This window comes from Phytophthora infestans, genomic scaffold (assembly GCF_000142945.1).
Source record: "Phytophthora infestans T30-4 supercont1.40 genomic scaffold, whole genome shotgun sequence".
NCBI lineage: Eukaryota > Oomycota > Peronosporomycetes > Peronosporales > Peronosporaceae > Phytophthora > Phytophthora infestans.
In genome coordinates, this window is record NW_003303719.1 from 476403 (window position 1) to 501364 (window position 24962).

Consider the following 24962-nt stretch of genomic DNA (forward strand, 5'->3'; position numbering starts at 1 on the left):
ACGGTGGGGCCGATCGTGTAAACCAAGGCGGTTTACAGAAAATGTGTGAATTGCACATGTACATACTGTTTTATTACTGTAGTCAGCGCCATCAGTGAAGGTTCATCACGATGGCACAAGTTATTGCCCGCAATCGCTGCCTCTGAATCAGAGGCTCTGATTGAGACTCACCGGATATTGTCCAGCAACTTGGCGATCGGCCTCGGCTTTGATCGAAGCACTCAACACACTGCGTCGATGAGGTCCCAAAGGATAACAGACGAGAGGAGTCGAGCCGACGGTGTCGATACCTGTAACGAGGCCTATCCTTGTTTTGTTGCCCTCGTGCTCTCGGTGCGACAGCGTTGTCCCTGGGAGACGTCAGGACCCCCCCCCCCCATTGACACCTTGGCGCAAGACCATTAAACGCGCCAACACAATCTGTCCTTAAATTGAGGATGAAATAAGATGCAAGATCGCCAAATTCCAAGTAATTTCGTCCATAAGACCTTGAATATAAGGACGCCACACTGTATGAAATTTAAACTGTACCTGATTAAACTATCGAATTTGACGGCTTTTGTCCTTAACTTACGGACAAAACACTCCTCGGGAAGTCATTCCAGACACCTTACGGCACAGGAGCTCATGCAATAACGCGTAGGCTTAACGACGAGTTGCTAGTATGATTGTAGAGAGCTGATTCAGGGATACATTTCTATATACATTCCCAGGAGCATCTATCAAAACTGAGGTCATCAACTTTTGGTCCTAGTTTTTGTCCATAAGTTTTTCTTGTTGGGGTTGCCGATTGTATTATGAGCACCGACATAACGGTGCTTTTACCGCGAAAGGGTTAATAGCGACCAAAACACGTTAGCCGGTCGAGACACGATCAAGCTTTGATTCAAAGCTCCAAAGACACCTGGCCAATGCAGCAGGGTTTGTAACGGCGAAGCAATACATGTAGTTTTTGGTAACCTTTAGTGTACAGCACTGTACTGTAGCAATGTGTACATGAACTAGCAAAGCGCCCAGACGACAGCACACCTGGCGGATGCTTTGGATCGGCTTGAGCCTTCCATTTGGTGTTGTTGTCGCGACGTAGCGGCGTACAATCTTGATAAGATGATGTCCTTGGCAGACACGCGGCCATCCTGTGCCAGCTTATTGGCGCCGAGGGCCACTGTTGCTATCTTCGAGCCTCGTTTTTCCATCGACCAGCGGATGTCGCTGACCGATTCTACATGTACATCGGATCAAGCCGCACATGGCACGACGCGACGACGATACCAAAGAAAAAGTCGCACCGATCTCAGTTGAAGAATCCCGAGACACCCTCGCCTCCCACTACCAGCCGTAAAAGCTCGAGGTCCCCGCTAAAATACCAGCGCACTCTCTTCAACTTTTACGTCGTGAAGTTGATAAAGGACGGAACTATTATCTGCACAATTCATTTCACGAAGCGCTCACAGGCACAAAAGCATGAGGTTTGGAGATTCGTGGGATGCCGGCCACCTCTTTCCACCCCGAGAGTTGGTACTCACCCGGACGGACACGCAGCAGTACGAGACACTGGCCGACCAGCTCGTAGCTGAGACCGTACAGACCAGCGAGGATTTCATCTCCAATCACCGAGCCATCGATATGGAGCGATGGAAAATCGTTATGGAGAAAGGCAGTATGACGGCGTACCGTTCCCGGTCACGCGGCCAGCGCCGCGCACGACGTGACCGACTGGAGACGGAAGAAGCGGTCGAGTCGTCATTCGTGCACAGGCCGAAGCTCTACTCGACCGACAGCTCGTTGAGCGACTTGATGGGTCGTAGCCACACGCACCTGTCGTACGAGGACGACTCGTCCTCGCTCGGAAGCTCAGACTACTACGAGAACAGCAGAATAGATGGCGAGACGCCTGAACAGAGCGTACTAGGCAAGTCCCGACCACCGAACACGCCCATGGTATTCGGCGGTGGTGTGATTCCAGGAACCGTGGACGACGCGGGACTCGGCTTTCTAGCAGACACGGAAGAACGCAGCATTATGCGCGCGGCTACCAACAAGGACATGAACGTAAAGGACTTGCGCATCTTGGCGCAGATCCGCGGTCCCACACAGCACGATCCATACCGGTTTCTTGGTATCAAGTGGAGCTCCTACCGAGCAGGTGGCGTCGTAGCTAAGCCACGCGATGTGGTAGTGATCGAGTCTACAGGTATGACGATGGACGCGAACGGAGAACGCGTATTCTACTTTTTGAACCATTCGGTGGAGATCGAGGAGGTTCCGGAATACAAGAAACAAGGCCTGGTACGTCTGCGAACGTCCAGTTGCCGAATCGTGCGTGCGTTCAACAACCAGGGCGAAGTGGAGGTGTATTTCCGTGGATACTGCAACGCCGGCGGTCACTTCAGTACCGGGGCATCCACTCAACTGTTGTGTGAGGGTTTACTCGATACGGCTCTGGTGGTAGAGGAGTCGTATCTAAGAAAACTGGCGTGGTTCGTCCATGCGTACGCTCGACGACAGAACTGCCACGAGGGCGACGACCCGCACGAAGGCTGCGCGTGTTGTCATAAACTCCCTACCAAAGGCTTCAAGAAGCTGCTCGAGAGCAACTCGACGTGCTTCTTGTGTCGATGTAAAGTCTGCAAGAAATGCACCGTCAAGAAGAACCTCCCCATCGATATGGCCAGTAAGAAGAGCCTCGACTTTTGCTTAACTTGCTACCTGAAAGCAAAGAAGCTGTCGGCGCTAAGAGTTGCAGTGGCAACGTTGCCAAAGTAGGCAATTAACCCATCAAATAGTTACTTTTAGTTCGAAACCCACCAGTCGTAAACGCAAATGTCATCGGTGACTTCGGTAAAGACAGCTCACTCCTCTTAGTACTACAGTACGTAGTATTTTACAACTACATTAATACTACAAAAAAATACTTGTAGTACATGTAGTAGTACATATAGTATGTTGTTGTAATGCGCAACAATTGCCACTGGGCATAAGAAAAAAAATGCTCATTCATAATCTATCGGTCTCTATTTTTTTTTAATTACTTTGTTAGCGTTGCTACTGCTACCTGCCACGCAGGTAGTCTCTTCGCCTTGAGGTAGCAGTCCAAGCAGAACTCGCGCTCTTTCTTCTTCATGTGGCGTCCACGTGCGCCGTCCACTGGCAACATTTTCTTAACGGTGCATTTGTGGCAAACGACCTTTCGACACAGCCTGCAACCCAAGTTTTTGTCCATAAACCCTCCCCGTCTTCGTGACGAAAGTTTGCCATGGCAACACGGACAGTTACCAACTTTGTCCAGTAACGACCTTGATCCGTTGCTACTGAAGCTGCTGCCTTCGCTCGCGCTACCGCTACTGGAGCTCCATCGATGCTGGTCGTGCATCAGCCACGCCAGTTTCTTCAAATACGATTCCTCCAACACGCGAGGAAAAGTGATAAGGCCTTCAGCGAACTGAATCGCGCTAAGACGTACACTAAAGTTGCCTCCAATAGTCAGAAATCCTTTGGAATACGCATCCACGGCCTCTCCGTTCTGATATGGCTTCATGATGTGGCAAGCCGAGAAAACTGTACGCACGAGTCCAAAATCTCGAAAATCAGGCACTTGGTCCAACTCAATCGAGTGGTTCAGTAGATAAGAGAAGCGTTCTCCGTTCGAGTCGAGCGCCATGCCTGTTGCCTCGATGATCAAGTAGTCTCGGGGCTTCACTATCAGGGACACTGTTCTACTAGGCAGGCTAGTGCACCACTTGATCCCAAGGAACCGGAACGGATCCTCCTTGGTGGGGCCTTGGATATGTGCTAGAATCCTCATGTCTTCCACCAAATTGTCTTTATTCGTGTTGAACCGCGTGCGACTACGCTCGTCTGTATCTGCTAAGAAGGCGAACGCCATGTCCTCTACCGTGCCAGGTACAACTCCATGCGAGAATACCGTCGGTACGTTGGCAGGTCGAAATTTCTCAAGAACGCTGATTTCCGCTCCAGCTTTGGCTCCAAATTTCGTAAAGTCGTCGTGATGCAGACCCCTCTCGTCCTCCGAGTCGTAGTCGTCGATATTATGGAAACCTTCTCGGAACATGTCGTCTTCCAGGGATCGGTTACTAGGGTAGAAGGTGGGATTCTGAGGGGATGCTGCGACCACGACGGTATCTTCGCTCCAGACTCTTTCGCGTTTGGTAGAGCGGAGATCTGAAATGTTCTGGTAGGCTACAATGCTGTCTTTCTCTTTGATTCGCTTCCAGCTGCTGGGGTCGACCACATGTCGTAGGGCTGCAAAGTCCTCACTAGCGTGTAAAGTCTCAGCTACGAGTCGATCGGCGATCATCTCGATTATCCGTGCATCTTCGGGTGACAATTCCAGCGGCGTAGGAGGATACACGACTCCACTGTTATCCATCACTCTAACGCGAAGAGAATTGCCGAGTGACGAACGTTTACGAGCCGCAAAAGTTTGGAATCGGCTGGTGTGTATCCGCGCTTGATGCACCGCCAAATCCGATCTCGAGAAGCAGCCGAATTGGCTTAAATTATCACAATTGGATGTCTGACTTGACCTTGGCTTTGACGATGTGATGTTGAGGCTGAGGGTTGGCATCCCTAACTCGGGATAGGCGAGACACAAAGATGGCAGGAGTCTGGCAGAAAATGGGGCGGCGGCACGTTGCTTCGCAGCTCAACAGAGCCCGAGCACACTGCGACAATTTCCATGGAGCAGAGCGAACTTTTGATGGCAGAACTTCAGCCTGAAGACTGAAGTTCAAGATCTTGATTCTTGCGCTCCAATAGGAATAGTGTAGCCATCGCGAAGGTGTTTATGGGGTCATTGCACGCATCTCCATGGCAACGTGCCACGCCGGGAGGTTCTTAGCTTCAAGATAGCAACCCAGACAAAAGTCCATGGCCTTGTGCGTCGATTGGAGATTCGTACTGGCATCCAAGGGCAACGTCTTCTTGACCGTACATTTGCGGCACATGGTTTTCCTACAGAGCTGGCACATGCAGTTCCCGTCCAAGAGTTTGGCAAACCCTGTGTGCAATCTCTGATTGCAACACGGACACGTGTCGGATACCATTAACGACACCAATCGGCGACTTCTGTCTGCTCGGCGTTGAGCTTCAAATGACCACACTAACTTCTTGGCATACGCCTCTTCCACGGTTTGCGGCACTGTCATCAATCCGTCGCAATACACGTACGTGCACAACCTCTCAGATATTTTTCCTCGTGCGTCCATGAACCCTCGACTGAAGGTCTCGATCGCTCCTGTGGAATGTGGCCGTATAATGTGGCATGCAGAGAATACGATTCGAACATTCCCGAAGTTCCGGAAATCCGGAACCTTATCCAATTCGATCGAATGATTCAGGAAGTAGGAGAACCGTACACCGTCTGAATCAAGCGCCATACCCGTAGATTCAATAATCACAAAGTCTCGAGGCTTGATGAAGCGTCCAGCGGCACCACGCGTTGTATGAACACACCATTTTACGCCTAAGAAGCGGAACGGGTCGTCTTGCGTAGGTCCTTGAAGCCGCGCGAGGACCCTCGAGTCGTCGGTTATCACCTCTCTAGTATACGACTCTCTCGCCAAGCCGCGTTGGTCTGTATCCGCGAAGAAACCTAACGCGGCGTCTTCAACTGTACCCGGCACGACGCCCGTACAAAACACCAGCGGGACCCGGTCGGGCCTGGTTTTCTCCAACACATTCTGTTCGAGTACATCCACATAACTGAATTCATCTAGAAGCTCGTCTTCTGAATCGGCTTCTAAAAATGTGACGCTCGGATACGTCTCCGATAAAGCATGTTCCATTTTCTTGTCCAGAACGGGGTAGAACGACGGCATCTGAGGAGACGCCGTGACGGCTTCAGTCTCGTCACTGGGGACGCGGTTTCGACCGAACCGTGTGGACGCGCGCTTCCGTGTCCGGTACGCCGTCATGTTGTGTTTCTCCTTGACGACCTTCCATCGGGTTGGGTCCACGACGCGTCCTTGAGAGATGTAGTCGTCGTGTGTGCGTAAGGTCTCCGCTACAAGCTGATCTGCTTGATTCTCCAAGGTAATAGCTTCTGCTGCAGATAATGCGAACGGCTTGGGCGGATAAACGACGTTGACCTGCATCATCTCGTTTCGGTGAGGTATATTGAGAAGTGGGATCGCAAGGCAATGCTGCGTACTGTACATGTACACTGTATTATTCGGGGGGCAAAACGGTCAGAACTCGCGACGAGGTCGATTTGTGGACAAATCGCGTGGTCGTTGCAGCGCGAAAGATGCTGCGCCTGCTCGGTGTCTGGTTGTTTTACAGTACTCAAGGTTTGTGGACCGCGTTCAGTGGACGCCGTCGACCGGCTTACAAGAACCGCGTCATTTATAGCTCAGAAGGGTGTTAGTGCGCTGAAGACATCTTCCACGCCCGTGCACGCTGTAATTTATGTAAACAAAGCGGTCTCGATCAAGTAGACGTAGGCTTTGCGAAAAACTGTATTTGGCTGTTCTAGTAGAGTTAGGAGGTAGAGTCTCTACCTCTTAACATCTCAGCTAACAGTTAGCGAATGGGTTAGTTGTTGCGCAGGAAACGCTGCGCTGTATCTCCTTCATTACAACAACCTCAAACCTTGAGGCGGTTTTTGGCTTGTTAACGTGGTGGGCAGTCGAAAAGCCGTTGGATTGTTGGACCGCTATCAAACAGAGACTTCCTTGAGTCTGCCGCCGTATCTATCGATGCGGTTGACTATTAAAATACTGAATTATATTACATGTACCAATAATGCCAGGGGGCACATAATGTGTCAATATTATTGAGCACATGCACCCGCACGAGCGCTACATTCTCCTTTTTCTATTGAATGTGAAGCCTGATACATTCGATAGTGTAACGGGGTACGTAGCCCTAAGTGTACCCCGGCTACATGAAGTGTGACACTTCACACTTCAGAAGTATGACAAGTCATACTCCGAGATATTTGGTACAAGGTACCAAGGTCGTTCAAAGCCAACCATTGGTTAAATGACATTGCATTTCTATAGGTAGCTAACAGTTTGTATTAAACCCAAACTTAATCTACCTATAACTATACTCAGTTTACAATCTACCTTATTTGGGTCACTTCGCTCTCTTTAATAAAAGAGGGGACCTGTGAACTGCCGTTCACTGAGAGTTTGTATACTCTCGGAAGATAACTTCCTCTTGCGCAAGGTGCTGTGTGACCCCGTCACACTTGGTAGCACTTGTAGTCAATCCACGCCATCGCGGGTAGACTACCTGAACCTCCGAAGTTCGTTGCCATGGATAGGAACGACTTCTCCCATTTGAACGACTCTCAGTTCGAGTCGGTTCGGAAGATGGCAGGCATCTTCGGGATGGAGGCCCTGCAGAGCCTGGTGGTCTCAACACCGGCTGAGCAGCTCGAGCGCGTCAATGCATTCGACGCGTACGAGCAGGGCCTCATCGCGTATGTGCGGGAGAACCTGCAGGCTCCGGCGGCGGAAGCAAATCCGCCTCACCCGAAGCCAATACGGCTGAAGGTAAAGCCGTATGAAGGGAAGGAAGGCGAGAACCTTCACTTCTGGGTCCGAGAAGTAGAGCTCGCGATGGACGCGGCTCTGATCTCGACCGAGCAGCTGCGTGTTGCTTTTGCACTCTCCAACCTTAGCGGTCGTGCTAAGAGTTGGGTGTACACTCGGGAAGCAACATCCCCTGGATGTTTCACATCCTGGGCTCAGCTGTGCGAACAGCTCCGAGCCGCGTTCCTCCCGGCGAACTACGAGTACCGCCAGCGTTCGCGCTTCCTCGCGTCTAAACAAGGAAGGCGCGAACTGCACGAGTATGTGCAAGAGATACGGGAGCTCACGGCGTCCCTAGTGGGAAACCCATTCAATGAACACATCAAGATGACTGTGTTCATGGACGGCCTTCGAGTGGGCCCCGCACGCACTCAGCTGTTCCGGGTGCAGGCAAGCACTCTTGAAGAGGCGGTTCAAGTGGCTCTTCAAGAAGAGTACAGCCATCGCCAGGCGCGTACGCCGGCCTCAGCGTGGCCTGGGAGCTCCTTGTCGGCTCCCGGTCGAACAAGCCCCAACGGACCAGTTCCCATGGAACTCGGGTCCGCCGAACAGCGTGACATCCGCTGCTTCGGCTGTGGGAAGATGGGCCACTTCAAGCGCGACTGTCCCGCGGAAAGACTCCGCAGACGGTCCTTCCCCAAGCCCGTCCTCAAGGGTCGCTGGCAGAAGCCAGGATCCCGGGGACAGGGGAACGCAGGGAACCAGTAGGGGCGGGGCGCCCTACTGGGGAAGAACTAAGTCTTCGTGATGGGTGCGCGGGTGGCGCGTACCACGGGGACTTAGCTAAGAGTCTTCGCACTCTCGAATCGGCGAAGAGCAGCGGCGGGTTGCTCGTAGTACACGGATGTGTACGGGGATACGATCATCCCTTTAGAATCTTGATTGACTCTGGGGCGTCGAAGAATTTCGCACGCCGCCAGACGGTTGCTCGTAACAGCAACAAGTTGTCCGAAGCTTTGAGAGAAAGCAAGGGCAACGGGACGGTGTCAGTGCGACTGGCCGACGGGAAGGTCGTCACTGTCCCCAACGTCCAAGTGGATCTGGCTGTCAAGTTTGAAGACTTTGACAGCCTCGAACAGTTCACTGTTCTCGATATGGATCCATATGATATGATCCTGGGCATGCCCTGGCTTGAGAAGCACGAGCCCTGGATCGACTGGCGAGGCAAGGCAATCGGTGCCAGCCGCCCTGCGCAGTCCGACAGAGCATTGGTGAGTCATGTTCCCACCTCTGTCAGGACCCGGGGCGCCCGCGAGGGCTGCCAGGGTACCAAAGCATCCGGCAGATGCTTGGGAGTCGTCGACGTATATGACGACTCCAAGGATGTTTTGATGGTGGCCGCGCCCAGAAGAGGCGTCGGACAAGTGGGTAACTTAGGTCCACAGGCGGGTAACTTAGTTCCGCAGACAGCTGCAGCTGTCATGAACACTGAGAACAGCGTGTTCAGAGTGGGTAACAGAGTTCCACTCACGGTCGCCCAGACCTTAACTGAAGAGGAAGACGTCGGATACGCTTCCTGTGTGGGTAACACAGTGCCACACGCGGTCGCCCAGACCTTAACTGAAGAGGAAGGCGTTGAACACGCTTCCTGTGTGGGTACAACAGTAGCACACGAGGCCACGAGTGCCTCGGATGTCGTAGCGACGACATCCCTAGACGTGGGCAGCAAAGCTCCCCGTCACAGACGCCGTCGGCAAAGACACCGCCGCCGCCTCAAGTCGGATCCGAACTTCGTTCCGATCGACGTCGCTTCAAGCGACTCGGAGTCCAGGGCCCGGGCTCCTCCGACAAGGCCGGTGGAAGAGTGTTATCACATCTTCGATGGCGAGACAGGTTTACCCGTCAAGGCATCTGGTGTCTACTTGGAACCGTTGCCAGAGGTTGCGGAGATACTGAACCTCGAGGAAATGTCGGCTGAGTCTTTCCTGGCCAACCTCAAGGCTGGAGAGATTGCTGAGATGGTACTCATGAGACCTGAGACCACTCAGGAGGAGCTGAACTCCTCCTCTGTCTTGGACGAGAACGTCCTGGAAGACATGAACAAGCAGCGTCAGGCGCGCTTGGGTTCTGAGATTCTCAAGAACCCCAAGGATCCGGTGTATCCTTTGGTGACGGAGTATGCGGACGTGGTGAACAAACACCCACCGACCCAACTCCCACCGGATCGAGGCGTACGGCACGAGATTGATCTCGTGCCCGGCACAAAGTATTGTGTCACGAGGCAATGGCCTCTCCCGCGCGAACAGTGCGAGGTCATTGATGCCTTCTTCGCCGCGAAAGCGAAGGCAGGCATGGTGCGGGAATCGAAATCCCCGCACTCGACGCCGACTTTCTGCGTTCGGAAGCCGAACGGAAAGTGGCGTCTGGTTCACGCTTATAACAAGCTGAACAACGCAACGGTGCCGGCCCAAACACCGATCCCACGAAAAGATGTGTTGTTGAACAACATGGCCGGGAGCGTACTGTACAGTGCGCTGGATTTGGTAGACGGATAGTACCAAATCCTGATGCGAGAGAGTGACATCCCGCTCACCGCGGTAAGCACTCCAAGCGGCATGCTTTGGGAGTGGCTCGTCATGCCGCAGGGCTTGTCTAACGCCCCGGCGACGTTCAATCGCCTGGTGACGCAATTGTTCCGCCCTTTGCGTACCTTCGTACAGACGTACTTCGACGACATATTCGTCCATAGCCGTGCCGAGGGAGGCAAGACGGCCATGGAAGTGCATCTAGGACACCTCCGTCGAGTGTTGGACGTGATGCGAGCGAACAAGCTCTACGCCAACATCGACAAGTGCGTTTTCGCGTCACCAGAGATTAAAGTTCTCGGTTGCTTCGTCAGCAACGTGGGCGTTCGGGCTGACCCAGACAAGGTCAAGGCCATAGCAGCATGGCCGACGCCACGATCCCAGAAGGATCTTCGAAAGTGGTTGGGTTTGGCCAACTACCTTCACAAGTACAGCGCTGGGTACGCGGGCTTCGCTAAGCCCTTGTCGAGCCTCCTTCAGAAGGACGTCGACTGGCGCTAGGAGCAAGAGCACCAGAATGCTTTTGACAGCATCAAGGCCAGTCTCCAAGAGGCCCCTGTCCTGGCCCTGCCGGACGAGACGAAGCCGTTTAGCGTCGTCTGCGATGCCTCCGATTACGCCATCGGGTGTGCATTGCTGCAGGACGACACGGCTGGACAGGAACGAGTCATCTCGTTCCAGTCCAGGCAGCTCAAAGCCGCCGAGCGGAACTACCCTGTCCATGACAAGGAGCTCCTGGCAATGAAATATGCCCTTGTGAAGTTCCGTGTTCACCTTCTGGGCTCTACGCCCTTTGTGATCTACACAGACCACGCGTCCTTGAGGACGGCGACTAACTCGCCTCACCTCTCCCAAAGGATGGCGAGGTGGCTGTCCTTCTTCGCGGAATACAACTTCCGCGACGAATACAAGCCGGGCAAGCTCAACGTGCTTGCGGACGCCCTCTCTCGGCGTCCCGACTATGAGTTGGCCCACATCACGCGGGTGACAACGGATCTATATGATCGGATACGCATGGCGTATCGGGACGATGAGGCTGTCGCGCCTATCGTCAAGTTCCTTAAGGCCGGAACGAGCGCGAAGTCCGACTGGCTCTCGTCGCAACAGCGCTCACGGCTCCACCGATATGAGTTGAAGGAGGGCCTCCTCTATTATCGGGTGGAGCCCACTGATCCTCCACGGGTGGTCGTACCCAACGACGAGGATCTGAAGTTCGACATCCTCGCGGAGGCGCATGACGCGCCCTCCAGCGGCCACTTAGGCCGCGAGAAGACCTTTCTGTCGGTCTCTCAGTCCTTCTGGTGGACCCACATGTACAAGTGGGTCGACCGATACGTCAAGACATGCGAAACATGTCAGCGGGTCAAACCCGCAGGGCACTCTTCGGCTCCACTACAGAGCCTGCCCGTACCGGCTGATTGTTGGAAGTCGATGAGTCTTGACTTCATCTTTGGGCTTCCCGCCGACGGACACGGCAACACCGGAATTTTGGTGTTCGTGTGTCGGCTGAGCAAGATGGTACATCTTGCTCCAGTTCCCGTCACTGTAACGGGCGAACAAACCGCAAGGTTGTTCGTCGATGGCGTGTTCCGCTATCACGGTCTCCCGGAGACGATTGTCTCGGACCGAGACCCGCGGTTCACTGCTGCGTTTTGGAAAACGCTGCTCCCTTTACTGGGAACTCGTCTGCAGATGTACACTGCGGATCATCCGCAGACAGACGGCCAAACAGAGCGCGTCAATCGAGTGCTCGAGGACACTCTGCGCAGTGTGTGCGCGGCAGCGCCACGTACGTGGTCGTCGCAGCTTCCAGTTGTTGAGTTTGCGCTCAACAACGCGGTGCACGCGTCCACGGGGTTCACGCCGTTCTACTTGAACGGCTTCCGCCACCCCAGAGTGCCTCTCACTTTTCGAGGAGACACTGACTCCTCTATTCTAAGTGGGGGAGAGGCTCGGAAAGCCCTTTCCTCCCAGGTCTCGGATGTGAGGCCAGTTTCGCTGCGGAAACAGGTGGAATTCTTTATGGATACCAAGCTGAACATTGTCAGCAGGGTCCGCGATGCCATGGCAGCGACCCAAGATAAACAAAAGGAGTACTCAGACAAACAAGGAAGAGGAAACTTAAGTATATTTGAGGTTGGTGACTTAGTGTTGCTAGACACGAGGAACCTACCTCTAGACACTATCATCTCTGTCGGCAGCAACAAACTGAAGCACCGCTTCATCGGACCTTTTGCAGTCCTGGCCAGACATGGTGCGTCGTACACCATCGACCTTACAAAGTCAATGACGACGCACCCGACGTTCTATGTCGGACGTCTTAAGCGGTACTTTGACCCGCAGGGGGTTGCTGACTCGCAGATCCCCCTTGACCCAGCTCCTCGAAGCGAGGGCCGGTCACAGTCGTCGACGAGGGCGTCGGAGCAGGCACCCAAGTCTCGGTCGGGACGGCAAGGCTGCGGTCAAGACCGTACGCCGGAGGGGCTCCATACGAACGGACCCCGGCACCATACGCCGAGTACGCTGAGTACGCCGGGTACGCACCATACGCGTACGTCTGGAAGTGTGCCGCAGGCGGCTCCGGACGTGGCAACAAAGCCTCGATCCGTCGGATCATGCGAAAGGCCTCGTCCAGATCGGACGAAGAGGCGCGGCGGTCCACCCGCAGGGTGCAGGCTCGCGACCTCTCGCTCCACCAGGTCCAGGCGACCCGCAAGACGAGCGAGCTCGCCCTGATTCCCGGCCTGGGCGGCAGCATTACCTCCAGTCCCAAGGCCAAGTGCAATCTCAAGCACGAGGAGACGTTGACGGGAGGCGGTCAACTCTCAGGGTCCCGTGTCGGACCCGCAGTCGGAGCACTCGAACGAGAGTGGCTCTCGGGAGGCGCCGAGTACTCGTACTCGTACGAGGGCACCTCCGCCCCTGCTTGACCGGAATGGAGAGTCCACTTCCACGGTGGAGCGGATCCTCAGGAGCAACGGTGTCGCGGAAGCGACAGTCTCTTCGTGAAGTGGAGGGGTTATGCCCACTTCCGAGACCTCGTGGGAGCCGATTGAACCGGCTCCTGATGACTGCCCGAAAGGCTGTCGCAATCATGGAACAGAAGCGGCCGGCAGCTTCGTAAGTAGTCCGGGGCTTCTTGCCCGAACGGGGTACGGTCGATGAATACATACCGTACCCGCGCTCATCGTGAGCGCTAGAAGCCGCGCGCTTCAGGATGTCCCTTGGCAGCATACGCTTGCTGATCAAGTGGGCAAACCTCACACGAAGATCACGCTGGTCTAGGATGTGGGACAGCTGCTGATCTTCATGGAGCTCCCATAACTCCGTGGGCGAGTACTTGAGAGTCTCCACCCACGCCCAGAACATGTCCTCACAAGAACTCCACGTGGGACAGTTCTCGGGCATAACCCAGGGGTATCCCCAAACAGGAAAGAGACCACCCCGGGTCTTGGGCTTCTTACGACAAGTCGTGAAGTCCTTAAGGGGAATGCGGTGTTGCGCGAGAAGCACACACCGAGCAGCCTCCAAGTTGTCGACGAACAACTGTTCTTTCTGAACAAGGGCTCGTTCATAGATGCCCCTAGAAGTGTGGCCGCCCACAAGGCCACGAGGAGCGACGAGAAGCTCTAAGAAGAGGTCAGCCCCAGAGCTCTCCTCGGGAGGCCAATACCCTCTTGAGTTGATGGCAGCTCCCTGGCTGACGGGTGCCGCCACCGAACCCCCACGCACACGCTGGGCAGCTTGGAATTCCTCCTGCTGCTGGTCGAGGTCATTCGAGACCTCCCGGGGCTCAACAATGGCACCCTCCTCTTCCTCTTCTTCCTCCTTCTCCTCCTCTTCATCCGAGGAGCCGAAGAGACTCTGATGGGAGCGTCGAGTCTCCTTCTGCTCGCGGAGTGGAGACTTAGAGGCGGTACGCTTCTTTGAGGGCTTGGCGCCTTCGGCTTTAGAGGCCTTAGCGCGCGCAAGACCCTCGGCAAGCGAGAGACGTTTGCGAGGATTCTCTTCCTCATCGCCACCGGCTTTGGGAGCGCCCTTAGCCGTAACGGCCGGACTCTCAGAGCGCACAGAGGTCCTGGGACTGTGATCACCGTGATCACTAGCGGGCGACTGCACGCTGCCTTCTTTGTGCTCACTGGGCACTGGGCTGTGCCCTCCCACAGAGCCCGCAGGAGCATCCTGAGTGCTCTCGGACTCGGCATCGTCATTACTGCCCGAGTTGAACTCGCGTTCTACGAACCGAGGGTTCGGACGGTTGTATGAAGACGAGGGCGACGGACTGCGGCGCCTGCTTGCCCGCTTGTCCGCAGCCGCGTCACCCGAGGAACCGATCGCCTCGGAGGCCACCTGAATAGCCTCCTTGAGTGCAGAGCCTTTGCCGTGAGGCTTAGTGCTCTTGGCCTGCGCCTTACCGGCTGCAGCCTTGGAGCGTGTCTTAGCACCGCTCTTAGTAGTGCCACGAGGCATGTTAACGGTCGAAGTGGAGACCTAGACGAAGAGCGCACAGGTTGCTGCTCGAGGCTCTAGCTGTGAAGTGAGCCTCCGCCGCGCTCGCGCGCCCAAGTCGATGGTTTTCGACTTTGAGAATGAGAGTTTGTGACGAACACCTCTTCATTCTGATTGGTCGGTAAACCGAACCTAAGTGGGGGAGGATGTAACGGGGTACGTAGCCCTAAGTGTACCCTGGTTACATGAAGTGTGACACTTCACACTTCAGAAGTATGACACGTCATACTCCGGGATATTTGGTACAAGGTACCAAGGTCGTTCAAAGCCAACCATTGGTTAAATGACATTGCATTTCTATAGGTAGCTAACAGTTTGTATTAAACCCAAACTTAATCTACCTATAAATATACTCAGTTTACAATCTACCTTATTTGGGTCACTTCGCTCTCTTTAATAAAAGAGGGGACCTGTGAACTGCCGTTCACTGAGAGTTTGTATACTCTCGGAAGATAGCTTCCTCTTGCGCAAGGTGCTGTGTGACCCCGTCACAGATAGGATGGAAGTAGTATCCCTTCTATTTTAGCTACCAAATTTTTTTTCTAAAGAAGCCTTTTAATATAGGGAAGGCACTCGCATTATCGAGTGTCTACATGCATAATATGCTCGATATTGCGAGTGCCTTTGTTAATTCACACCGACTCTGCACGGTTCAGTTAACCGGCTGAGCGTTCCACGATGGACCGTTCCCAAACCGGTTAATCTGGTGGATGGCCAGGAGCGCTTGACAAGAGGACAGATCTAATTGACTTTAATCTACTCACTTCGGCATTTACCGTTAACAACAACAACAGGTTAACAGCCGCAACCTCAACTCGACCGGAACACTCTACGCAGGAGCGCTCAAGAAGCGGAACGCTCCACGCAAGAACGCTCAAGACCATGACGACTACCAAGCGTGCCGAAGTCCTCTTCGGGAGTGGGAACTTCTTCCATTGGGAGTACAATATGCGCATGACGCTAGCCAGAAAGGGCTTGCTTGCGCATATTCAAGTCGTCAAGCCTGAGAGCGAGATCACCGAGGCGTGGCTCGTCAACGATGCCAAGGCGCTTGGCATCATCGCCCAGGGTGTGAAACTCCAGCGCCAGACCAAGATCCGGTCGGCGACGCGTTCCATGGAAGCATGGGAAACGCTCCGCGAGTTCAACAATCGCACCACGCTCCACAACCGCGTGACGATGACGCGTCGACTGCACGAGTTCAAGATGGAGAGCGGATCGTCTATGGCCAAGCATCTGGATGCGTTCGATGAGCTGATCGTCGGTTTGCAGACGCTGGGAGAGCCCATGGACGAGGCACGTCAGCTGGTGGTACTGCTGAGCAGCCTCCCCGCCGAATACGAGCTCATATCGTCTATCGTGGAGAACGCCAAGGGTGTGACGCTCATCGAGGCCAAGGAGAAGCTGTTGAAGGAGTATGAGCGACTCGAGAAGAAGGAAACCACGGAGAAGGCGTTCCAAGTGAATACGAACGCAGGCAAGTTCCGAAACGGCCGAGGGAACGGTCGGAAGTGGACCGCTCCGAAGCGGAACGTTGGTTTCAAGGGCAAGTGCTTCAACTGTGACCACGTGATCCACATGAAGCGGGACTGTCCTGCTACGAAGAAGGGTAGCCAAGACGATGCAGTGTTTGCAGTTGGTGGGGAGCGCTCGGCCGGGTGGCTGATTGATAGCGGTGCGACGTCGCACATGACCCCTCACAGGAACGACCTGTTTGAGTACAAGTCGTTGGACACTAGCATGGAGGTGACGATTGCAGACGGCAAGAAGCTGCACGTCGCAGGAACTGGAACGGTCAAGTTGACTGGTTTGGACGGTAGACGCATCCGTATGGTGGACGTGATCCACATCCCCGGGCTCGATAGACGCTTATTGTCAGTCGGGAAGCTCGCGGAACGCGGTATGAGTGTGGAGTTCCAGCGTTCCAGTTGTGTAATTTGGGGACGGAACGCTGCAATAGCGTCCGGGAAGAAAATCGGTAAGGCATTCCTGTTGGACTGTCAGCAGGAGGAGGCCCATTTCGTGGAATACGCCGATGCAGACAGCGAGTGGGAGCTTTGGCACGCTCGCATGGGTCACCCCAACAAGGACGCACTGACGAAGACCCAGCGTTCCACGACCGGTATCCCGCCAGTAAGAAAGGGGTGCAAGACTTTGTGCGGTGGTTGCATGAAGGGAAAGCAGACCGTGACGGCGTTCCCGTCACGATCACTGACGAAGACAACGCGTGTGTTGGAACTAGTACACACGGACGTTATGGGACCAATGAGAACGCTCTCAAAGGGGGGTGCCAAGTACGTGCTGACCTTTGTAGACGACTACTCAATGTATGTCGTGACATTCTTCATGAAGAGCAAGAGTGAGGTGGGCAGCAAGCTGAAGGAGTTCAAGGCACTGTATGAAAATCAGTGGGGGGAACGATTGAAGTGCCTGCGTTCCGATAATGGAACGGAGTTTGTAAACAAGACGGTATTGGAACTCTGTCAGCGGAATGGCATCGTGCATCAGGGCAGCGCTCCATACAGCCCTTAGCAGAACGGTGTTGCGGAACGCATAAACCGTACCATCATGGAGAAGGCACGAAGCATGCTGCACTACAAGTCTATGTCGACGGAGGGGCTCGCGGGCATGAGAGCGGTGAGTAGTCGGATCGAAGCTGACCGTGTAATCAACCGTCCACGAACACATCCAAGGCGTCGCTATGTCCACGCCATATGAGCTGGCGTTCCAAGTGAAGCCACGGATGGAACACCTACGCGTGTTTGAGATCACAAGGGTACGCTCACGTGGATGACGTGAAGAGAACGAAATTGGAACCTAAGAGCTTCAGGTGCACGTTCCTCGGATACGCAGAAAAACGTAAAAGGGTATCGTGTCTACGACTTGGGATGCATCCAAAGTCAAGGTGTCACGATCGGTAAGGCTGGACGAGCGTGAGGTGGGCGGTATCTATGACACGCCGTCGCCAGCTTCTGGAACGATCATCCATGTGACAAGGACCGATGACGACACCGTGGCTCCAGCTCCAGAAGTGGAACGACGGTCTGTTCAAGATGAACCGATGGAAGAAGCGGAAGCACCTGCTCAAGACATTGAGATGGACGATGTTGAACCGGAACGGAACGCAGAGCTACCACAGCTACCCTCACCGGAGGAACGCCGGTCGAGTGGACTGGAACTGGCAACGTACCGCTCACAACCTCCTGCGTTCCAAGAGGACCGGATAATCTTCCATCCTGAAACGGAACGCTCAACCCGACCTCGGGAACCGGTGTTTCTGCTTGGGAACGGCTACGATGACGATGTGGAACGTCAGTCTGAAAGAGGTAGTGATGGACCGCCGTCTCCTAAGCGTCCTAGGATCGATGAAGACTGTTTACTCGCAGAGGCAGTGCTGGCATACGCGGCCAGCATCGGAGGCGTCCCGGATACGCCGAACACGTACGCAGGAGCTATCGCCAGTGATGAAGCAGCTGAATGGCGTCGGGCTATGAAGGCTGAGTTACACTCTCATTCCCAGAACGGAACGTGGACGTTGGTTCCATGTGGAACGGCTACGCGCTCCATTGGATGTCGCTGGGTGTTCACCAAGAAGCGTGGCGAGAACGGTCGTGTTATCCGTTACAAGGCACGCCTAGTAGCTCAAGGGTTCAAGCAGAAGTTTGGAATCGATTTTTTTGAGACGTATTCTCCTGTTGCAAACATGAACTCGATTCGGGTTGTACTCGCTGTGTGTGTGTGGCATGCGACTACATTATGGAGCAACTGGATGCTGACACAGCGTTCCTAAACAGTGGTTTGGTGGATTTGGCCTACATGGACGTTCCACTTGGTCTCGAGAACGCTGAAGGCATGAAGTGCAAGCTGCTAAAGGCCATATATGGTTTGAAGCAAGCTGCAAGTGCATGGAACTAGACTATCTATCGTGTGTTCCTGCGGAACGGTTTCAAGAGTTGTGGAGCCGACCAGTGTGTCTACGTCAAGCGTTCCAGGGACGCATTCGTGTACGTGTGCCTGTATGTGGACGACATGATCATTGCGGCGAAGACACCCGAAGCGATTCGCGAAGTAAAGGGCGCTCTGAAGAGTGCCTTCAAGATGAAAGAGCTTGGCGAGGCAAAGTTCATCCTGGGGATGGAGATTGATCATGATAAGGCAGCTGGAACGCTGATGATCAAGCAAACTCGGTACATTGACGACATTGTAGAACGCTTCAACCAACGGAACGCCAATATGTTGGATAACCCATGCGCGTCAAACATGAAGCTGTCGAAGATGATGTCGCCAGCCACGGAGAAGGAACGACGTGAAATGCAGTCAAGACCGTACCGTTCCTTGATCGGATGCCTGATGTACATCACAACATGCACTCGACCGGACATTGCGTACGTTGTAACGCAGTTGTCACGCTTCCTGGAGAATCCTGGAACGCAACACTGGAAGGCAGCGATACGGGTCCTGCAGTACTTGAAGACAACTCGGCAGCACGGTATCGTCTACCAAAGTGGAACGCAAGGTGTCAAGGCAGAGGCGTTCACGGACGCAGACTGGGGAAGCAACATTGACGACAGGCGTTCCGTATCAGGTGTCATGGTCATAATTGGGAACGCTCCGGTTGTGTTCAAGTCCAAGTACCAGAGAACGGCTGCGCTCAGCTCAGCGGAAGCAGAGTACATGGCTCTGAGTCTGTGTACGCAAGAGTTACTGTGGACACGTGCTATTCTCAAGGACATGGGTCACGAGCAAGTGGGAGCGACGCAGGTCTGGGAGGACAATCAAGGTGCTATCGCACTTGCAAGTAACGCTGGGTATCACGCTAGGACCAAGCACGTGGGTATCCGACATCACTTCATTCGAGAGAATGTGAAACGCTCTACGATCAAGGTGGACTACGTCGACACGAAGCGCCAATTTGCGGACAAGCTGACGAAGGCGCTTGGAGCGAAGTCGCTAGCGTTCCTTCGCGAGGCAAGCGGGATCAAGAAGAGGAACGCCGCTGAGTAGCGATCCTTAACGAAGACGGACGCCGTGCAGTAGCGGTGAGTGGGAGTGTTAATTCACACCGACTCTGCACGGTTCAGTTAACCGGCTGAGCGTTCCACGATAGACCGTTCCCAAACCGGTTAATCTGGTGGATGGCCAGGAGCGCTTGACAAGAGGACAGATCTAATTGACTTTAATCTACTCACTTTGGCATTTACCGCTAGCAACAACAACGGCCTTCCTATGAGTATTTACTTAGTATGCAAGACGGTCTTTAGCTTGGTTTTGTTGACAACGTGTCGTATCTTGTAGCTGCATGTCAAATACTCTTGGATGCCAGAAATTTAGCGGCTTGAAGGCGTTTTTTGTAAGTTCTTCCCAAAGCCATAGTATGCCTAACACATTGTAATTAATAAGCGATTGACGCAGTGGCTCCAGTGACGAAGTATATACACGTAGTCACATGGCAGCAGGATGACCAGCACGATTTTATAAAAATAACTGCTTTATACTTTGAATTTTTTAATATCGTACACGGTACTAGAATCTGAAGTCGACGCAAATCTCGTAACTTACACAAGCTGGATAGTCCAACTTTTGTTTTTGACCAATCACCATAACTCAGAAACATTTCCAGGAATGACTCAATGGGCCAGTCAACCGACGACCTATCTGGCGCTCTACGTCGTCTCCAGAGCGACACGCAAGACTTCTGGGCCCCGCTGCACTCAATTCGTCGCGTAGACGCCTCCAGCTTGACCCCTTTACAATTCCACCGGGAGTTCGTGAGTCGCAATGTGCCTGTCGTGCTACTTAACGCCATGACAAGTCCAAAGTGGCAATTTGCAATGGCAAATTGGCAGAATGATGGTCATTTAATTGCCAAAAGTGGCAATCACTCAGTAACTGTGGACGTGACGCCATTCGGTCTCGGAGACGCCGTTCTTGAGCTCCCTGGAGACGCCGAGGACCTTTTCGTCATGCCTGAGGAGAGGAACATGCCAATGGCAGAATTTCTTAAAATTATGGAAAACCGAGACGAATTTGACGGTGTTCCCTATCTTTCACATCAAAACGACAGTTTGAGGGAACAATTTCCCGATCTTTACGATGAAGTGCCACCCGCTATGGACTTAGCTGTGGAAGCTTTTGGGAACGAGCCGGAAGCTGTGAATATATGGATGGGAGACGAAAGAGCCGTGTCGACCATGCACAAGGATCACTACGAGGTAGCGAATATTTCTACTAGATTTTTTTTTATTGTTTCTAACAAATATTTTTTGTGGATAGAATTTTTACTGCGTGGTGAAAGGCCAAAAGCATTTTACATTGTTGCCCCCATCAGCCGTCGGGTGTCTGTATGAACGAGAGTTTCCCTCCGCGAGGTACCGTCATAAGGACTCTCCGGAGCCGAAGGAGGAGAATCTTCAAGAAGATCTTGAGGCTACCGAGCGATTTCATGAAAACTATCCACAGTATGAGAAGTGGACGATTCTGTCGTCACCTGATAAGGGAGAAACGCCATGGATCCCTGTGGACCCGTTGAATATTGACAAAGAGAAGTACCCTCTTGCAGCTACGTTGAACCCCATTGAAGTCGTGCTGAATGCTGGGGAAGTGCTTTACTTGCCGTCGTTGTGGTATCACCGCGCTGCGCACCTGTGCCCCACAATCTCGGTAAATTATTGGCACGATATGGAGTTCGACTGTCGATATGTGTACTTTAACTTCGTCCACGATATCGGCGCCACAATCACAGCGTTGGAAACGGAAAGGAAAAGAGGCGTAAAGAAGTCAGAGGAAGGCACAAAATAATGGCAATTTTAGGGAGTTGCACACAATTTCTTAGTATTTATTAAAATCTTCTTAGAATTTAAAAGGCAACTGAGAGTGAGTTGACGCCGACTCGCCATGCCGACAAGCGCTTGGCCTCCAGATAACATTTTAGACAAAATTTGGTCGGAAGTTGCCTCTTGTGTTCTCGATGCAAGCTTCTCTTGACTGTACACTTTCGACAAGCTGACTGTCGACAGAGAACACAAATCGAATAGTCGAACAACTTCCCAAGACCGCTATTCAGGTTGCCATTGCAACTGTGACAAGTATCAAGTCCTTGAGCTTCGAGAGTTGGACGAAGATTACCAACGCCCTGACGCTCCGTTTGAAGTAGCCACATCAGCTTTCTTGTGTACGCTTCCTCGATCATCTGCGGTACAGTCATAAGAACGTCGCAGTACTGGTTCATGCTTAACCGCTCAGTAAGTTTACCAACATAATTTGTAAACCCACGGCTGAAGATTTGCACCCCACGGTCTACACCTGAAGGTCTGATAATATGGCAGGCAGAGAATGTTTGTCGTACAAAGCCAAAGTTGCCGTACTCGGGAACTTTGTCCAGTTTGATGGAGTGGATAAGTAGATAACAGAAGCGTTCTCCGTCCGAGTCGAGAGCCATTCCACTTGATTCTAGTATGAGATAATCTCGAGACTTGATGAAGTGCTTAGCAGCACCAGGAGTGGAGAGAGTAAGCCATTTGACGCCTAAGAACCGGAACGGATCTTCGAAACTTGGGCCTTCGATACAAGCCAGAATCTTGGCATTGTCGACGTTTGCATCGGTACATTTCGAGGTGCGTGTCTTCGTACGGAAGTCGGTATCTGCGAGGAACCCCAACGCTGCGTCCTCGACACTCCCAGGCACAGATCCGGTACAAAAGACCATCGGTGCATGGTTTGGCCGTGATTTCTCCAACATCTTAATTTCTAAAGATTTGTTCTCGTAGTCGTTGGCTTCAGGACAAGTGGCGCTGACGCTTAAGTACGAGGAGCTTAAAGCGCTCTTGATATTTTTCTCCGTGACGGGGTAGAATTCTGGTTTCTCTGGATATTTTGCCAGCGCGTCGGTGTCTTCGCTGTTGATCCTTGGTCGAGGTTTCGGAGCCCCCCAACGCCGTGACCGATATGCAGTTATGTTGTCTTTCTTCTTCAAGATCTTCCATTGAACCTTATCAACAACGCAGCCTTGAGATATAAACTCATCACTTGCAGCTAAAGATTCAGCCACGAGTTGGTCAGCTAACTCGTCGAGAGAAGTCGCTGTAGCAGCAGATAGAACAAAAGGCTTGGGAGGGTAGTTAACCTCGAAGTTCATCGCGCAGATTCAGAAGTGGTAAGCCTTGGATCCTCACATGCTGATTTCAGTGAAGGAAACGCCATTGCCTATGCCAGCCGACTTTGTGCCGGCTGGTATGAAACGTGGCTGGTATCGGAACAAGCAAACGAAAACGACACCATGTGTACGAGTATCTAGCGCTGTAATGTTGACTCGAGAGGATAGAGGCAAAATCTAATCGTTGACTTGACCACGACCTGGCAACACGCGATCTTATCAGGTGGCGCGAGTTGCCCTTCCACTCCACCGGCGACATGTCGGTATGATATCATTGATATGCCAAGTAGCTCGTCCTCTTGGCCCAAGACGACGAGCTACCAAGAATTGAAGTTCGTTGGCTTTGTATTTTATGTTCATCATACTTATCTACTGCAACTAGTTCGACCGACATGGACTTGGACAGCGACTTGGACAAAGATTTAGTTGTGGAAGAGGACAAGGATTTATGGGGACGTACTCCTCGTGAGGTCTTCGGTGTCGTCTCGAGTGCAACACTCCACGCGGACAGTTTCATGGCCAGTTTCATGCAATCTTGACAAAAATCCATCCTCTTCTCGGTAATCCCCCCGCTGTTGCCAAAGTCAACACCCACCCGTTTCGACACTGTGCACTTGTTGCAGAAGACCCGATGACACACTTGACAGGCCGATCCGCTTTGAATTAGGCGTCCGAACTTGCTCAAAGAGTGGTGACAGGACGCACAGTGCGTCGGCGCGTGTGTTTGAGTCGCCAGAGTCGTCGCGTGCTCTCTCGCTTCGCGTTCCCTTGCGCTCATCTGCCACTTGAGTTTCTTGACGTATGAGCACTGTACCAGTCCACCCACAGACAGTAACATCTCTTTGAATAGGTTAACTGTGACGCCCTCCAAGATATCGCCGCCCATGTCGTTGAAAGCGCGGCAAAACACTTCAACCTGTCGCTCCGAGTGCGTGCGCAAAATAAAACACGACGACATGAGCACGAATGACGCCAAACTCGGTTAATTCCGGCACCCGGTCCAACGCGTAGCTGTGCTGGAGCACGCACGCCACCCGTTCGCCGTTCGAATCGCGGGAAATACCCGTCGACTCGACGTACACCATGTCACGTTGAGAGATAAACGTACCCAACACTTTTGTCGCCCATTTCACGCCTAGAAAACGAAACGGATCGTCGTCCGTCGGCGTTTTTAACGTCGCGAGGATCTTTTGGTCGTCGTATTCGTCGCCAATGTAGGCGTCGCGCAGACGCCACCGCGCTTCATTGTCCGCGAGTGCCCCAAAGGCTGCGTCCTCCACCGTCCCCTCCATCTTTCCGGTGATTACCATCAACGGCGCACGAGCGGACTGTGCGCGTTCTAATAGCGAGCCGTCCGTTAGGTAATCGGCATCGTGACGATGGCTGTGGCCTCGTGAGCTCGAGGCCTTAGTTTGAGACGCCTCTGAGGACGTGTAGCTGCCGTTACTGCTCATGTCTAAGAGTTGCGGAGGTTCTAGTGACGACGAGCTCTTGCGTCGACGAGAACGATACACATGCAGTTGTTCTTGAGTTTTGACGTACTTCCAGCGCTCCGGGTTGAGTTTTCGGTGGTGCGCGATGAACTTCTCGCTGGTCATCAACGTTTCAGCCACCAGCTCCTCTGTGTAGTTGACGATAGCTTGTTTCTCGGATCTTGAGAGCGCAAGCGGGGGGAACACGTCGGCCGGCAACTTGGACTTCCCCATTGTTGCAGTCTCAACCAAGACGAAAGGTGTCAAGTGAGACGCGAGTACAGCGTGCAAAACTCCAAGGAGGGGCAGGATGGAGGGGAGCGGCGAGACTGGAGTTGCATCTGCCCGTCATGGCTTGCCGTGGACAAGACGACATCACGACATGCACGCTGACATTTTTGACAGGCCCTGACATTAGGCATGGCAGTCGCCGTTGCCGCGTTCCGGCGTACAGAAGGTGAAATGCAATGGCTTATTGTAATACAAATAAAAACACATTTGTCTAAGGTGGCGGAATGCTGGAAGACGAAAAGACGCTATTCCAGGAGTCAATTCTTACACCCTCGTCTTGCCCTTCGCCAGGTGTGTACTCTGTAGGGGACGGACTGAGGTGATGACGCCGAGGTCGTTTTTATCAGCTCGAAAGCACTGTCTGCAAATCCTCGAAACAGATCATCGTTGCATCGAGCTAAAGTAAGCTGAGCACTTCAAGATGTGAGCTGACGCTGGAAAGATATTCCGG

The 24962-nt window shown here is 53.2% G+C and overlaps 5 protein-coding genes across 5 annotated transcripts; 2 read left to right on the top strand and 3 right to left on the bottom strand.

The window, feature by feature from the left end:
* Window positions 1-1464: 1464 nt before the first annotated feature.
* PITG_15674 (uncharacterized protein) lies at window positions 1465-2766 on the top strand (the record flags this gene model as incomplete). The annotated part of the gene is made up of 2 exons (XM_002897910.1): window positions 1465-1954; window positions 2012-2766. The coding sequence occupies 2 exons, from the start codon at window positions 1465-1467 to the stop codon at window positions 2764-2766; spliced, it is 1245 nt and encodes a 414-aa protein (XP_002897956.1).
* Window positions 2767-3028: 262 nt separating this feature from the next.
* On the bottom strand, window positions 3029-4390 carry PITG_15675 (uncharacterized protein; the record flags this gene model as incomplete). Its single annotated transcript, XM_002897911.1, has 2 exons — window positions 3029-3147; window positions 3277-4390. The coding sequence occupies 2 exons, from the start codon at window positions 4388-4390 to the stop codon at window positions 3029-3031; spliced, it is 1233 nt and encodes a 410-aa protein (XP_002897957.1).
* A 415-nt stretch (window positions 4391-4805) lies between these two features.
* On the bottom strand, window positions 4806-5936 carry PITG_15676 (uncharacterized protein; the record flags this gene model as incomplete). The annotated part of the gene is made up of 1 exon (XM_002897912.1): window positions 4806-5936. One exon carries the CDS (start codon window positions 5934-5936, stop codon window positions 4806-4808), a length of 1131 nt encoding a protein of 376 aa, XP_002897958.1.
* A 14290-nt stretch (window positions 5937-20226) lies between these two features.
* PITG_15677 (uncharacterized protein) lies at window positions 20227-21394 on the top strand (the record flags this gene model as incomplete). Its single annotated transcript, XM_002897913.1, has 2 exons — window positions 20227-20808; window positions 20870-21394. The coding sequence occupies 2 exons, from the start codon at window positions 20227-20229 to the stop codon at window positions 21392-21394; spliced, it is 1107 nt and encodes a 368-aa protein (XP_002897959.1).
* A 1879-nt stretch (window positions 21395-23273) lies between these two features.
* PITG_15678 (uncharacterized protein) lies at window positions 23274-24454 on the bottom strand (the record flags this gene model as incomplete). The annotated part of the gene is made up of 4 exons (XM_002897914.1): window positions 23274-23282; window positions 23338-23670; window positions 23720-24131; window positions 24231-24454. 4 exons carry the CDS (start codon window positions 24452-24454, stop codon window positions 23274-23276), a joined length of 978 nt encoding a protein of 325 aa, XP_002897960.1.
* Window positions 24455-24962: the final 508 nt, after the last annotated feature.